Genomic DNA, 14,809 nt, shown 5'->3' with positions numbered 1-14,809 from the left:
CTCACCTCCTAAAAGCTGGGCCTTATTATGGAAAAAATTAGGAGGGCAAAGTGCAGCAATAGCCACTTTTAAGCCCGCTATTTAAAATACATCCATAATTTATAATGTATTTAAAGATTAGCTAATTTACCCAAACTTCAGTACTAATTTGAAATTCTATCCTGAATTTCTGAGCTACTCCCTCCGCTCCAAAATAAGTGATTTTTTGGATGTTTTCACACAGATTAAGAAATCCACCTTTTAGCATTAATTAGCTATGGAATTGGCCATATTAACCTTTACTATCTCACAAACACTCCTAACACATATTCCAACACTATTTACTCCAAGGATAATGTAGGAAAAAAATAATTAATTCATTCTTGAAATCTGAAAAAATCACTTATTTTGGACCACAAGAAAAAGGCCAAAAAGTCACTTATTTTGGACCGAAGGGGGTACTAATTTAAAATTGATACATAAAATTCGAACTTTTGGACACAATTTTCGAACTTTAGGATACGATGTCCTGAAGTTTGAACTTTGAGGTTTAAACTCTAGGACGCTGTGTCCTGAAATTTGAGGGAAATTGACTAATCTTTAAATACATTATAAACTGTAGATATATTTTAAATAACATGCTTAAAAATGGCTACCTGGTGTCATTTCCACGAATTAGGACTCACCTCCCAATTGACCAAACCATTGGGCCAGAAAACCTGGCCTAGATCTATGAACTGACCCGGGCCTTGTTTTTTCCTCTACTGGTGAGAAATTCTCTTTGTTGGAATATGGAAGCTGATGAATGCCCCTCTAATTCCCGCTGAAATTCAAAACGAAGCCTGAGAATTTAGAAATCTTTCCAACTCCATAACAAGGCTTCACAATGCTTCATCGTACCAAAATTCTCTCAGAAAACATTTCCAAACTAAACATTAACCAACACTTTCTCCGGCAACATTGTCGTACGAAGTCGACTCGCCGTTTCAACAACGCCAAAGATGAAGATGAAGATTATCACAGAGTCCGAGGAAAAACTGAAAATCAAGAAGCACAAATTTATTTGCTAAAAAGCAGAGGTCAACATCTGCTCATGAATCCCCGAGTTCTTAACTCCATTGTCCAAAAATCCAACATACTTCCTACTGATACCGTTCTAGAAATTGGACCCGGCACCGGAAATCTCACCCTGAAACTTCTAGAAGTTGCCGAAAAAGTCATAGCCATCGAAATTGACAAACGTATGGTTGAGATTCTTCACAAGCGCGTCTCTGAGCGAGGGCTTCAGGACCGCTTAACTGTAAGTTTATATGCTTATACACTGTTCGACGAAATGCGTAACAAAATTAGTATTATTAGTATAAAATTCTGCTCTATTAATATAACGTGTGGTTTTGGTTAAAGTTCAGCATAACTGATACTGACATAACTTACGGGAATCAGGTATCATTTCATAGGGGATAGAAGGTGATATAAGACTAGGTTTATTAGTAATACCAGGGTTAAGCTAATTCTATATTTTGGTAGGGCCATCTCTACATCCTATATTATTATCTATGGCATGCCAATCCATGTATTATTACACTATATAACAACCCTTATATTATAATCCTTGTATAACTTGTCACTGAACCGAACAAACCTTAATGCAGTTGGGTTGACATGCCTAGGACTTTATACTTAGTTCAGTTGAGTAGTTGCCATTTGGGTTTTGCAGGTTATATGTCAAGATGCTTTAAAGACCGAGTTTCCAGAGTTTGATCTTTTAGTAGCCAACATCCCTTATGGAATTTCCTCTCCTCTGGTTGCTAAATTGGTTTTTGGGAAGAACCCATATAGGAGTGGGACGCTACTTCTTCAGAAAGAGTTTGCAAGGAGGCTATTGGCAAATCCAGGGGACTCGAAGTTTAATAGATTAGCTGTGAACGTGAAGCTGGTGGCTGATGTAGAGTTTGTCATGAATGTGAGCAAGAAGGATTTTTTGCCGTGTCCAAAAGTTGATTCTGCTGTTGTGAAGATACATCCTAAAGCTGAAATTCCAAAGGTGGACTATCAAGAATGGTGTGCATTTACAAGAACTTGCTTCACCAAGAAAAATAAAACATTAGGTGCGATCTTTAAGCAGAAAAGAATGTTACTGGAGTTAATGAAGCTGCAAGAAATCAAATTGGATGAAGTGAATAACGCAATTTACAGCGATTATCATGTTAATGATTCAGAAGATGAAGATGGACTGTGCAATGAAGATAATGCTAATGTCTCTTCTGATGTCGGAATGGACCTGAGCTTGTTCAGAGAGAAAGTCATTGACATTCTACGATCTGGTGGATTCGAAGATAAGAGACCTTCAAAGCTCTCCCATGAGGAGCTACTGAACTTACTTTCTTTGTTCAATCGAGCTAGGTTGCACTTTCACGGTCAAGTAAAACCCACGAATGGAAAGGATGCAGAACTTGCTTCTGCATTTGGTCCATTATAATGCTTAAATACACACCATCCATGCTGTAGAGTCTTTGACCTCATTTAAGTAAATGGCAATTCAACCAAGTTTCTTGATCAAGCCATAGCTGCAGATGATCAAATCTTTTACAAGAACTTTGCAGAAGATATCTCATTTGGTACTCAGAACAGGTCATATTTTAGAAGGTCATAGGATTGATCTGTTCTTCTTAGTCATTTCTTGTACTGTATTCTCGGCAGAAACTTTATGTCATCTGGATTAAATTCGACGGTGGAATGTCAATGGACCTCATAAGATGCTGTTGTTTATGAATTATCATTACCATTTAGCAAATGGGTGGACTCGACTGGAGCCCATAGCGAGTGGTCGTTAAGCCAAATCGGCTTCTAAGCCTTGAGACAATTGTCCAACCTGTTTCTGAAATCCCCTCTTTCAGGGAGGAGAGTATCTGGTTGTTTGCTTGCACCTTGTCGGCCACCTCTACCAGTAGCCAGTGCAGAACCGGAGCTTCGGCTGATATTTGGCACACTTCAACCTGGCCTATCATAGATTTCTCTCTTCAATGGTTCAGCTTGAATGACCGTTGGTAACGAAAAGGGGAAGGGCCTGCAACAAGCCTCGCTTGAAAGAACCTGCTTGAGACCCCAGGTCTAGTTTCATTTAGTTGTTATTCTACTCATGCTGGAATACTGGCTTTTGCTTGTCCTATTTAACTGTTTTCTTCTTTTCTTGTTTGGTAAAATTCTGAATAACATTTTCTTTCGAGTTTCCTGATCATCAGAATATTTTAAGTTGTCTCTTTGATTAAAGGCCTGTTAAATGTAATATGTAGTTAATATAGCTTAAATATTGATCAAAAGAAAAATCATCCATCTTCACGTTTGCAGTTGCCTTTTCCTTTCAGGAATAGAATTCATTTTTTTTGTAAGTGATGATGTTTAATTTAGAATGACCTATCCACGACTTTGCTTTATACACCTTGCTTATTAGCTTTAATATGCTTTTCCAAGAGTTCATGTTGGAGATACTACAATTTAGTGTTTATTTAAAAGGGCAGAGTAGGGGTGAGCATCGGTCGGTTCAATTCGGTTATGAATATTATCGGTTTAGCATATCGGTTATCGGTTTACAAATATGATAAACCGATAACCAAACCGATAAGATATTAGTTATCGGTTATCGATAATTATCGGTTCGGTTATCGGTTTACCCGATAAGATAACTCAATCTAGAGTTAAGCAAAAAAGAGAAGAGTAAAACAGTTTTAAAACTCGTTTCTGGCCACAACTAAAACAGTTTATAAAACAACTTTATATCGGTTCTGGACAGTGGACACAACTAATTGTGCTAATCTTCTTGCTAGCTTTGACTTAATCTGACCCCTGCAATATAGTTGTTGTATCACATGTCTTACTAATTGTGCTAAAACAGTTTTATATCGGCAACTAATATTCAACGTAAACAACAATACATTGAACAAAGAATCTGCAACAAACATAATCAAACACTACATTGAACAAAGAATCTGCCACTAATATTCAACATAATGTTGCTGCTACAACTTTCCAGTTTCCAACACTACAAACATCATAATGTTGCTGCTAAGCCATAAAATCTGCAACTAATAATTCAACACTACAAACAGTTGTCCAATTGAAGAGTGAAGAGTCTGAACTCTGAAGAATGCGGCTGAGGCTAAGAATGAAGCCCTAGTATATCTGCATATGTATATACTTAAGGGTAAAGCAGTAATTTCGTTAATCCTTATTGGGTTATCGGTTAACCCAATAACAGAATTGCCAAACCGAGGCCCGAACCGATAACCCAATAGTGAAAAAATTCTAAACCGTTACTGAACCGTTAACCCAATAACCCAATACCGATAATCCAATAAATAATTAACGGTTCGGGTTATCGGTTTTACCCGATATATGCCCAGCCCTAGGGCAGAGTGCAAGAAGGTTGCAGTGGCATGGGAAAGCGCATGAGCTGAAAGACTGGTGGTGAGCTGCAAAAGCAAGATCAAGAGAAGAAGGCAGCCATGGCTTGACATGTTGTCCTTACTATCTCCCATGAATTGGTATAATATGTCCCAAGATAAAGAGAACCTTACGGTTGATGGGAACTGGAACATCTTTGACCTCTTTCAAATGTAGGATATGTTGAAATCCTTGCCTTTTTCGGATCTGCATACTTCTATAATAGCATGAATATTTCAGTAACTATACCCCTCTCCACCCCCCTCCACGGATTTTGCCTACTACAGGTTGTTTCGAATTTTTCAGGCAGAGATAACTCTCTGCCCCAGTTGGGCATCATTTTGGTATTGCCACCTTTAATTATTGCACATTTGCTCTCGTATTGACTTTGTGAGTTCTCTGAAATATTGGGATGTCTATGGTGTAAGCAGGCTGGACTGGTTCTCAAGTCGGAGATATGAAGAATCCAAAAATCTAAGCATGGGATTACAATTCCTTATCTCATTTGCGAATAAAAAAACTATCAACATCTCAATGGGACGATTCTGTTGATTTTAGCTGGAAAAATGGTGGAATTCAGTCAACCATAAGAGGATGACAAAGCCCTATTAGTTTCTCCCCGCTGTTATTTTCCAGAGACTTTCTCCCAGTGGTTCTGCAAAAGGAGAAGCGCTACTGAACAGTGATCTGCACAAATGCAGTAAACAAATTACATAGATTACTATCCTAAAGCAGTAAACAAGTATATAGATCACTGGCTTATCTGCACATTTCCTCTAAATTTATTGAGGTTAAATCACTCTTCTAAATTTCCAGCTTTACTTTTGAGTAATTTCTGTCAACGTAACTAGAATTTTGGATATTTTAGTTGACTTGATCTAAAACTTTGTGGTGCCATTCAAGTGGATATTTTCTGATATTTGTGTTTTTAGCAGAGGAAGTATCGTTGCAATGTGAGACTGGAAGAGAATACAGGGAATTACGGTGTTAGAGTTTGTGATATGACATTGGCTTCCTTTCGTCATTGTAAAAAAAAAAAAAAATCTTACCAGAGGACGTAGACGTACTAGTTGAACCTCGTAAATCTTGAGTTCATCTTTCTTCTACTGTATTTGTGCAATTGACCGTGAGCATTTTATCACGTGCTTGTGATAACTGATAACATTTTATCTGTATATGTTTTTTTAACGATGTGATTCCAATAGCAGAAACCCAATTCTGCTGAAGGCGTTGATCGCAGAGGCGGAGCTAGGATTTGAAGTTAATGGGTTCGGTACTCTAGTTCTTTTAAATTACTGGGTTCTAAATTAAGAAAATTTGTACATATTCAATGAATTTTTTATAGACAAAAACAAGGTTTGGACCAAAGTTACTGGGTTCGGCCGAACCCGTAACATGTATGCTGGCTCCGTCCATGGTTGATTGCCATAGGAATTGAGTTCCTACTCCTTGTGGAATTTCACATACAAACAACATCTACTCCTATAACTTGTTTCCTTGTGGAATTTCACATACAAACAACATCTACTCCTACAACTTGTTTGGATGGTTGTTACCTATTGTATTGTTTTGTAACCTTAAATATAATATTTGTTTCGGTTGTTTACTAAATTTTTATAGTATCATATCGTTAAATTTGTCGTTACATAGGAAAAGTGCCACTTTATATGACGACCAATTTGGCGTGGTCACGTCATTTTATCCAAATATTGTATTCGTTAAAATATTATAGTTTAATATAATATAATACAATATAATATGGTACGTTACGAAAGATAGGTAACAACCATCCAAACAAGTTGTTACATTAAAACCTATTCATTTGCAGGGTGACGCATGGATTGTTGAGTTGGATTTTTTTGTCCACAACAAATTCAAGATATAGATGCAGTTTCCGAAGTGATTGAAGCCCATACATGCCCAGAGCATTGATAAGACTGACAAAGAGCACGTAAGTGACAATGAAATTGGTTTTGGCTTCTGTTAATTTCCAAACTCTTTAACTTGCTTGCCTACTTTTAGAGCAATCACATAGCAAAGGGCAGCTCGGTGCACTAAGCTCGGGGTCCGAGAAAGGGCCGGACCACAAGGGCCTATTGTACGCAGCCTTACCCTGCATTTCTGCAAGAGGCTGTTTCCATGACTTCAAATCAAAATTAGTCCGATATGACAAAAATTCATGAATTCTTTTCACATAATTTGATCAAAGAATAGTTAGAGGGTTGTCCTGTTAATAGTGTCATCTAATCATCTGATTCCATAAATGCAACTACTGCACTATCTTGTCGTGAACTTTAGACTAATGAACTAAATAGAATCATGCCAGCTATGTTGTATAGAAACTCTGATTGTGAAGTGAGGCTTCCTAAATTATAACAAAACCTTGATGAAATTTTGTACTTTTGTCTGATTTACCAGTCAAATTATTAGTAGGGTAAGTGACGCACGTGTGCTAGACATGGCAGAGGACCACCTTTCATCTTCATGTATATATCCAGTTTACAGCCATCGAATATTGTTTTTTTCCTCCACATATTGATATTCAAATCTTCCAAAAATTGACGATAACAATCAAGTTTTTGAATAATACTTCCACTAGCATTCATAATACACTAGAACTATATAGTAGTAATGAAATGGACTGGATCCCACCCAAAAGAAAATAAGAAAATAGGACCCATCAATCTAGAAGACAATGACACTTGAGCTAACAATTAATCCGTCCCTTCAATGTTCTATCTTATCAAAATAATGTTAAATTTATTTTTTTACTTGGTTTGCTACCTTAACATATAGATATATATTTTTGATTGAGATAATAATAAAGGAAGAGAAATGTGGGTTTCATAAATAGTAGAGAAGCATGTTGAGCTGCTGGGGAAAGGGTGAAATAACAAAAGAACAACTTTATAGGGGAAGTTAGTTTTGTTTGGTTTGAATTAGTGGGTTTTGCTCAAAGGGCATGATGTTGATAGGCAGCTTGCTCTTCATCTTCACTGTTGGGAAATAGACAATCTCATCCTTCTCTGCCACCCATCTGTTCATCAAACAACAGAAAGTGATTCCTCATTAGCCTTCACCAATTCTTTAACATTATTATTCTTGAATTATTTCAAACACCACTATCTTTGGTCCTTAGCTACTTGGTTAGAAAAAAACAAAAAGAATCACCTCTTCAATTATACCTACTTTATTTTCATAATACAACAACTATATCTCAATCCCGAGCTAGGTTTCAGAGAGACCGAGTTTACCTGTAGGTGGTGACGAGATGGTGGAGGAAAATGGAGATTTCAAGCCTTGAAAGTTCTAAACCAGGACAAAGCCTCTGTCCTCCACCAAATGGTGTAAATGTGCTGCTGGTCACAGCAATTCCAACCTTCTGCCAAGCCAAAGCCAAACTTTAGTTAGAATTCTAATCACTATTGACCTAAGTTAGATTGATCACACATCTGTGGGAAGTTAACAATCATAATTCAATGACTCTTAATTGATGAAACAACTAGCTATATTAACCCGTGCAATGCATGAGGTTTCACATGATTAATTAGTACATACCTTTTGATAAAATTAGGTAACTTTTCTTTTACCAATATTAACTAACTATTGGTATACACTAAAATAGTAATGAGTGGCATTTAAAGCTTGACCAGGTTAGGAAAAGAAGGAATTGATGATAGAATCTTGAGCCTCTAATATAAACGGCTAAGACCTATATCGCTCGGACTTCTAAAAAATATTGTGTACCAGTGTCGGGTCCTCAAAAAATGTACTTTTGGAAGATCCAACACGCACCTTACATCATTTTTGAAAAGTCCGAGTAACATTGGCTAAGACTAGTTAATAAGACTGTTGAAAATAACAATTGTAAAAAGAAAAGCTGACCTCCCATCTGCAGGGATCAAAATTGTATGGATTTTCATAATTCTCTTCATCCATGTGAACTGAAGTGAAGGATGCCAAAACACACCACCCTTTTGGTATCAAATGCCCTGCAACAATAACCCCAATTAAACACAATCTCCTTGTAAATTATGACGAAAAATGAAATAGCCGTACAATAGCGAGGAGGTATAAAGTATAAACACAGAGATGGGAAAATGCTAGAAGTCATAAAGAAAACAAAACAGACCTTTGATTTTGACATCCTTGAGAGCTTTTCTCCAAACTGCATTAATGATATTTGCCAATCTCAACGTTTCACTGATAACCTGCCATTCCATAACAAGTGATCTTAATCTTCTCTTTCTTGTGAACTTCAATAATTTGATGGAATTTTCAGCCTTTTTAACAATTTTTTTATTTATTCTTTTAAACAATTTTTTAGGGTAGAGGTGATACTGTGACAGTAAGTCCATGAGTAAAAGGAACGAAAAGGAAGAAGTGGAAGTACATTTAATAGGAACTTGAACCTACATGTAACTGCTCCAACATTAAATTTATAGCATAAAGATGGAGATTACTAACATTCTGAGTGAAGGGCAATGACATATAATCTGTCCAACTATAATCCTCAGAGGAACTAATCTTCTGCCGCTTCAATTCCATATTCTCCTCCTGTCACAACAAATCGGTGAAAATTAGAACTCATAGTGTACCTGTACAAGATACATATGCATTATACATGACTAATTGTTGCTCAAAAATACTTTTCAAATTAATTAGTCAAATACAAACTGTTTTTTACCAACAATATTTTTTGAAAAGAATATTTTTTAAATAGTTGATTTTAGAAGTACGGCCAGACAAGCTATAAGAAGGATATCTCACTAACTATTGTACTCTCATATCATTTTTAATTTATCTATTTTTCTTAGAATAATCCTTAAATAATTACAATTCTTGTTAAATGGAAAACTTCGTCTTCTCCAGAATTGAATTAATAATCCCGGGATTATCCTTCACAGTTCTTCAAGAATTTCACTCTATCAGTAGAATATTGAAATATTAACCTGTGCAAAAAAGAAGGAAAAAAGAGTCTGGGGGCACAAGTTCAATAAAAAAAAGCACGGGGGTAGTAAATGGAGTTGGTCCACAACTGATAGCCGTTTAATCAAAATCGCACGGCTGCAACATCCTCTTCCATACTTTTTTTTTTTCTTTTAAACCAAAGTTTTCTGTGTCTCAAATTTTGAAAATGACTTTACAGAAAAGGTCAAAAAGAAAAATTAAATAAAAGCAGAAAATGTTTCACGATCATGTGACTGTGACATTTCCCCACTACCCACACGTGGGGGCAGGCAACATTGCTTCCAACCATTGATATTTAAGCCCAAGCAAGCCTATCCGTCCATTTATTATATTCCAAAAGTGTCACTTTTACTAATGTCTACTCCTTTCATTTTTATGACAATCTTTTAATTTTTTTTTAAATCCTTGTTTTTAATCACATTTCACCTTTAATTATATACTCTCGTAGAAATGATCTACTATTTTGGTTCTTTCATCCTTAAATTGTGTACATGCGTATAAATGAAAGATTCGCAAATTAGGTCTCGAGTTCGAGCCCTGGGTATGGAAAAATTCTTGGTAGGGAGCGTTTCCCCCCGAAGGGAGCCCTACGCGGCGCGAATCCGGATATAGTCGGGCTCCAATGCGAGTACCGGACACCGGGTTGGAAACCGAAAAAAAAAAAAAGAGATTCGCAAATTAGTTATACTAAATAGGGCTTATTATAGATAACTATTTGATGTTGTATGTTGTTTAATATGATAATGTAAAAATTCCGTGGACGTAAATTCTAAATTGATTAAAGAAGATAACGACATCATACCAGCAAGCGAGCTAGAGCGACGGGGTTGTCACTTAAGAATTTGACAGCTAAGGTCATGGCCGTTGGTACCGTCTCTTCTCCTGGGATCATCATCTCTATCAAATTCCCACTGATGAAATCAGACGGCGGCAGAGGTTGCTTTGCCCCATCAGCATATCCTAAAAGCACATCAATTGCATCATTTGGTAACGCCTTCTCTTCCCTTGTTTCCATTCTTAATTTTCTGTCCTCTACCATCTTCCCTACCATTTTTGATAACCTTTCCTTGGCCTATACAAACCCTAAAACAGTGTCACAACTCACACATGCAAAGAAGTTATGGAGAAGAACGAACTAAACATAAATATTTTTTATATACTGTCGATGCATATAACTTGATCTTAAAAAAAAGTTACTAAGTAACCAACGAAAAGTTACCTTTAAAGATTTGTAGAGTGTGGTTCCGGGAAGTTTGATGGGCAAACAAATCAAGCCTTTGGTGAATTCTTCAAATTCTTTCTTGAGCAAGTTCAATTCTTCCCCAGGGCCCACGCTTAGAATCAGCTTGACCAGTACCTCAAATGCAATCTTTTATAGCCAACAATATATACCAACTACTATTAGGAAAATGGACCTCATATGTATGTGTTGGAGAATAAGTATATTTCTATGTGCACAAGGTAGAACATTATCTATCTGGAGTATACTATATTATCACGTACCCCATCAGAGCTTAGCAAACTATAATAGGAGATTGATAAAAAAATATGGTAGAAATACTATTAAATTTTGTTCTCTAGCCTGGGTATGGAAAAATCCTTGGTAGGGAGCGCTTCCCTCCCGAATGGGGCCCCATGCGGCGCGAATCCGGATATAGTCGGGCTCCAATGCGGGTACCGGACACCGGATGAGAAACCAAACAAAAAAAAAAAAGAAAGACAACAACTCTTATGAATAATTATCAACTTTCATAATTCTAAATGTCAAAATAGAACACTTAATTTAGGAAAGACGGAGTAGTTTAGGTTGTACTAGTAGTCCTAATTTAGTTGTCATATTTCATTGTTGCTTAATTAATTGAATACTAGAAAATTGCGTATAAAAACTAGAGCCAGTGAATTTAGAAAGAGTGACTTCTTATTATGCAAATAAATTGTAATGTAATTTCCTTTATATATATAAAGGATTCAAGTTAAAAGTAATAAATTCAATTGAACCCGCAAAACTCACACTACATAGTACAAGCCGACATAATATAAATGCATGAATGTGCAGCAAGATTTTAGAGAGAGAGACCTTTTTGGCTTCATCTTGGACGTAGACACAGTGTTGATTTTCCAGCCATGTCGACAAGAAATGGCGGACGGAGGCTTCGATATCTCGTGTAATACGAGCCTTGAGTTGTGCTGATTTTAAGAAGCTCCCAATCAGTCCATGCACTCTCCTATGCACTGGTCCATTCATTTGCAATATTGAATTCTTCCCAAACAATTCTGTTATTGATTTAGGATAACATGGTATGAATACATCCCCATTATTCTGTAGAACCACTTTGTTCACCTCTGCATCCGTTGATACTATTATTCCTTTCCCTAGTATGTGTGTTTTGAACACCTTCCCATACCTTTAAGTAAATCAAAAGAATGAAATAAGAGGAATTAGCTAGAGTTGGGAAAAAGATTTGGTTAAAACTAGAAAAAATAAGTTTTTGAAGATAAATTGAGAAATCGTTTTGGGAAAATGACGTGGTAAAATAATAGTAGCCAAAAAAAATGTATATTTTTTTGTATATATATACATTCTGTATGTTATATACAAAAATAATACAAATTTTATATACTTTTTTCGTCTACCGAGTATAAACAGTTTCAGGCGCAGGCAAAAAATAATAATACCCTAATGATTTTTGAAAGTTGAAATTATATTTGGATATACATTTTAGTGGAAAGAATTTGAAGTTTTGTGAGTAGAAAACTTCAGAAATTATTCTAGAGCGATTTTTGGGATTTTGAAAATAAAATCCGTCAAAAAAAATAGTTAAATCCTACATAAACAAACAAATATTTAAATATAAAATTTGAAATAAATCTCTCAAAGCTTAGTACTACAGCCATGCGTCATATAAAAATGTGCGAAGGGAAAAAGGGGGTCAGTGAATTTTAATGAGGAAGGCTGATTAGGCTCTGCAATTTAGTCCCTAGCTAGCTTAGAGTGGAAGAGAGGTACAGAGAGATGGCAGCTTTAACCAGCCACCTACTACTCCCTCCGGTCCAAAATAAGTAATTTTTGGCCTTTCCTTGTTGTCCAAAATAAGTAATTTTTTCAGATTTCAAGAATGAATTAGTTATTTTTTTCCTACATTGTCCTTGAAGTAAATGGTGTTGGAATATGTGTTAGGAGTGTTTATGTGAGATAGTAAAGGTTAATATGGTCAATTCTATTGCTAATTAATGCTAAAAGGTAGATTTCTTAATTTGTGTGAAAATATAAAAAAAAAATCACTTATTTTGGATCTGAGGGAGGGAGTAATTGATTGCCAAATCTTTTTTCATGAATTTGGCTTGGCATATGACATATCGTACCATTGGTTAAACGGGCGGTACGAATCATGATGCTGCAATAAAAGCAAACGATCCTACTTGCCTAACCTAGACTTCTCGTATGTACAACTCTAGTACCTTTCTCAGGGAAAATATAAGGCACAATTGTCTTAATTATACAAAAAAAATTACAAAATCAATAGTAGTATATTTTAATTTATTGTACTAACAGATAATTTAATTTATATTTAAGATTTCTAATTTCAGTTGTTGTGAAGTATGTGACCTAATAGTAGGCAAATAAAAAATTAAACAAATTATGAACTTTGAGCTTCTAATGAAATTTATAACACATGCTCTATCTCTATACAACATGACATGAAGGCAAGATAGAAACCATAGCGGACGCGAATTATAACTGAGGGCCGACAAAAGTTGGAAGTGTATTTATTGTAAGCAAAGTGTCGGCAAACAGTAAATATTAATGGAACTATATTGTAAATAAAAGAGAATAAAAATGAAACATGAAAGTCATATGAGAATATTAGTAGCATTTAAATGGAAGAGTATTTTCTATTCAAATAAATTCTCTCTTCAGTCAAAAACTGGTACTTAGTATTTTTTCCAATTCTTTTTTTTTTAAAAAAAAATTAGGATAATGAAAAAGACAGCTAATTGTACTACTTGTAGTATTTTTAATAAAAATGCCGTGCAGCTGAACTGAGTCAACTGATTGAGGCCCACGTGCATGACCACGCCATGACTCTTTATTAAAAAATAATACCTTCATTAAAACAAATAGTAAAAACATTTTAAAAATGACTGATCTTACAAACCAACAGGAAGCTTTAAGAATTTAAAACTATCACCAAATCTTAGGTAAGATTCGCTGTTAAGCAAAGGTTGAATTAATAATCGATTTCAAAGACATGATTAATTTCTCTACTACAAAGAAATTAATTAGTATAAATGGTAAATCCAGAAAGCACCATAAAAATTAAAGAAAAAATTAAATGACTATTCATTGAAATGAAAAAGAAAGGGATATATATATATATATAAATATATGTGTGTGTATTCTTACAGAGACTTGCGTTTTTCCATGAAACTGACAGGACGAGAAGTGTAACCAGAAGCTATGAATTCCAGAGTTTCTCCTAAAAGAGGCCAACCAGAATTCCCTCTTGGAATTCCTCTATTTGTATCTTTCTTTTCCTTTTGCGTTTTTCTCATCTTATAAATAAACAACCCAACTGCTACCACTGTTGCTATTCCAATCCAAACCAAACTCCCCCCTGACTCCCCTTTCATTTTCAGTTTTAGAAGAAAGAAAGAAGAAGAAGAAGAAGAGACAATCTTTGTGTGTTTGGGTTAAAAGACTTTGGCTCGAAGCATCAATGGGCGGCCGGATATATGGCTCTTTCTGCAGAGAGGTTCTCAGATTAGTTATATAAAGTTTTGGTTTATGTGTGTGTATATATATATATATATATTCCAAGAGAGAAGAGAGAAAATGAGGTGGGGTGGGTCGAAGAGATAGGACTATATATATAAAGCGAAAAGGCCTAAAAATGCCACTTAACTTTCAGAAATAGTTTATTCATGTCATTAGTTAAAAAATTGCTATTTCTATGCCACTGCCGTTAAAGAAATGGTCCATCTATGCTATTATTGACTAACGGCTCAATTTTTATTTGGCCCATCCATGCCGCTGCCGTTAGTCAATAATGGCATGGATGGGCCATTTCTTTAACGACAGTGACATGAAATGAATATTTTTTTAACAAATGGCATGGATAGACCATTCCTGAAAGTTGAGTGGCATTTTTAGGCCTTTTCCGGATATGGAAGCCTATTGCATAAGGTCCAGCAGTATTTCTTTTTTTTTTTTTTCGGTTTCCCTATCGTACCGTACCGTATTCGCATTGGCCGACTAAATTTACCTTTATGCCGGAAAATCTTATATTTGGTGCAAAACGCGAAATTTTTAACTAAGGATAAAAGAGTACTTATCATTTCATCACAAATTTGTGTTAATCAAAAGTATTTGTTTTGTCTTCACTCGCTCCTACTCTTTGAATAAATATACCCACATTCT

General features: G+C 35.5%; 2 protein-coding genes across 4 annotated transcripts; one reads left to right on the top strand and one right to left on the bottom strand.

Moving 5' to 3' along the window:
• On the top strand, nucleotides 699-5,972 carry LOC109210492 (ribosomal RNA small subunit methyltransferase, mitochondrial). 3 transcript variants are annotated; one of them, XR_002065564.1, is made up of 4 exons: nucleotides 699-1,279; nucleotides 1,697-3,088; nucleotides 4,851-5,209; nucleotides 5,355-5,972. XR_002065564.1 is itself a non-coding variant. In XM_019373923.1 (2 exons), exons 1-2 carry the CDS (start codon nucleotides 866-868, stop codon nucleotides 2,456-2,458), a joined length of 1,176 nt encoding a protein of 391 aa, XP_019229468.1. In that variant the 5' UTR covers nucleotides 699-865; the 3' UTR covers nucleotides 2,459-3,217. The 3 variants fall into 3 exon arrangements, 1 of the variants encoding a protein (XP_019229468.1); XR_002065563.1 differs by having other exon boundaries at nucleotides 4,851-5,972; XM_019373923.1 differs by lacking the exons at nucleotides 4,851-5,209; nucleotides 5,355-5,972 and having other exon boundaries at nucleotides 1,697-3,217.
• LOC109210485 (3-epi-6-deoxocathasterone 23-monooxygenase) lies at nucleotides 7,083-14,198 on the bottom strand. The gene is made up of 9 exons (XM_019373911.1): nucleotides 13,796-14,198; nucleotides 11,468-11,795; nucleotides 10,610-10,759; nucleotides 10,193-10,462; nucleotides 8,887-8,976; nucleotides 8,552-8,630; nucleotides 8,305-8,411; nucleotides 7,674-7,801; nucleotides 7,083-7,456 (listed from the first exon to the last, which is right to left on the bottom strand). Exons 1-9 carry the CDS (start codon nucleotides 14,020-14,022, stop codon nucleotides 7,339-7,341), a joined length of 1,497 nt encoding a protein of 498 aa, XP_019229456.1. The 5' UTR covers nucleotides 14,023-14,198; the 3' UTR covers nucleotides 7,083-7,338.

Source organism: Nicotiana attenuata, chromosome 2, assembly GCF_001879085.1.
Source record: "Nicotiana attenuata strain UT chromosome 2, NIATTr2, whole genome shotgun sequence".
Taxonomy (NCBI): Eukaryota; Viridiplantae; Streptophyta; class Magnoliopsida; order Solanales; family Solanaceae; genus Nicotiana; species Nicotiana attenuata.
The sequence above is the reverse complement of the archived record's forward strand: the minus strand, read 5'-3'. Positions and strand labels throughout refer to the sequence as shown.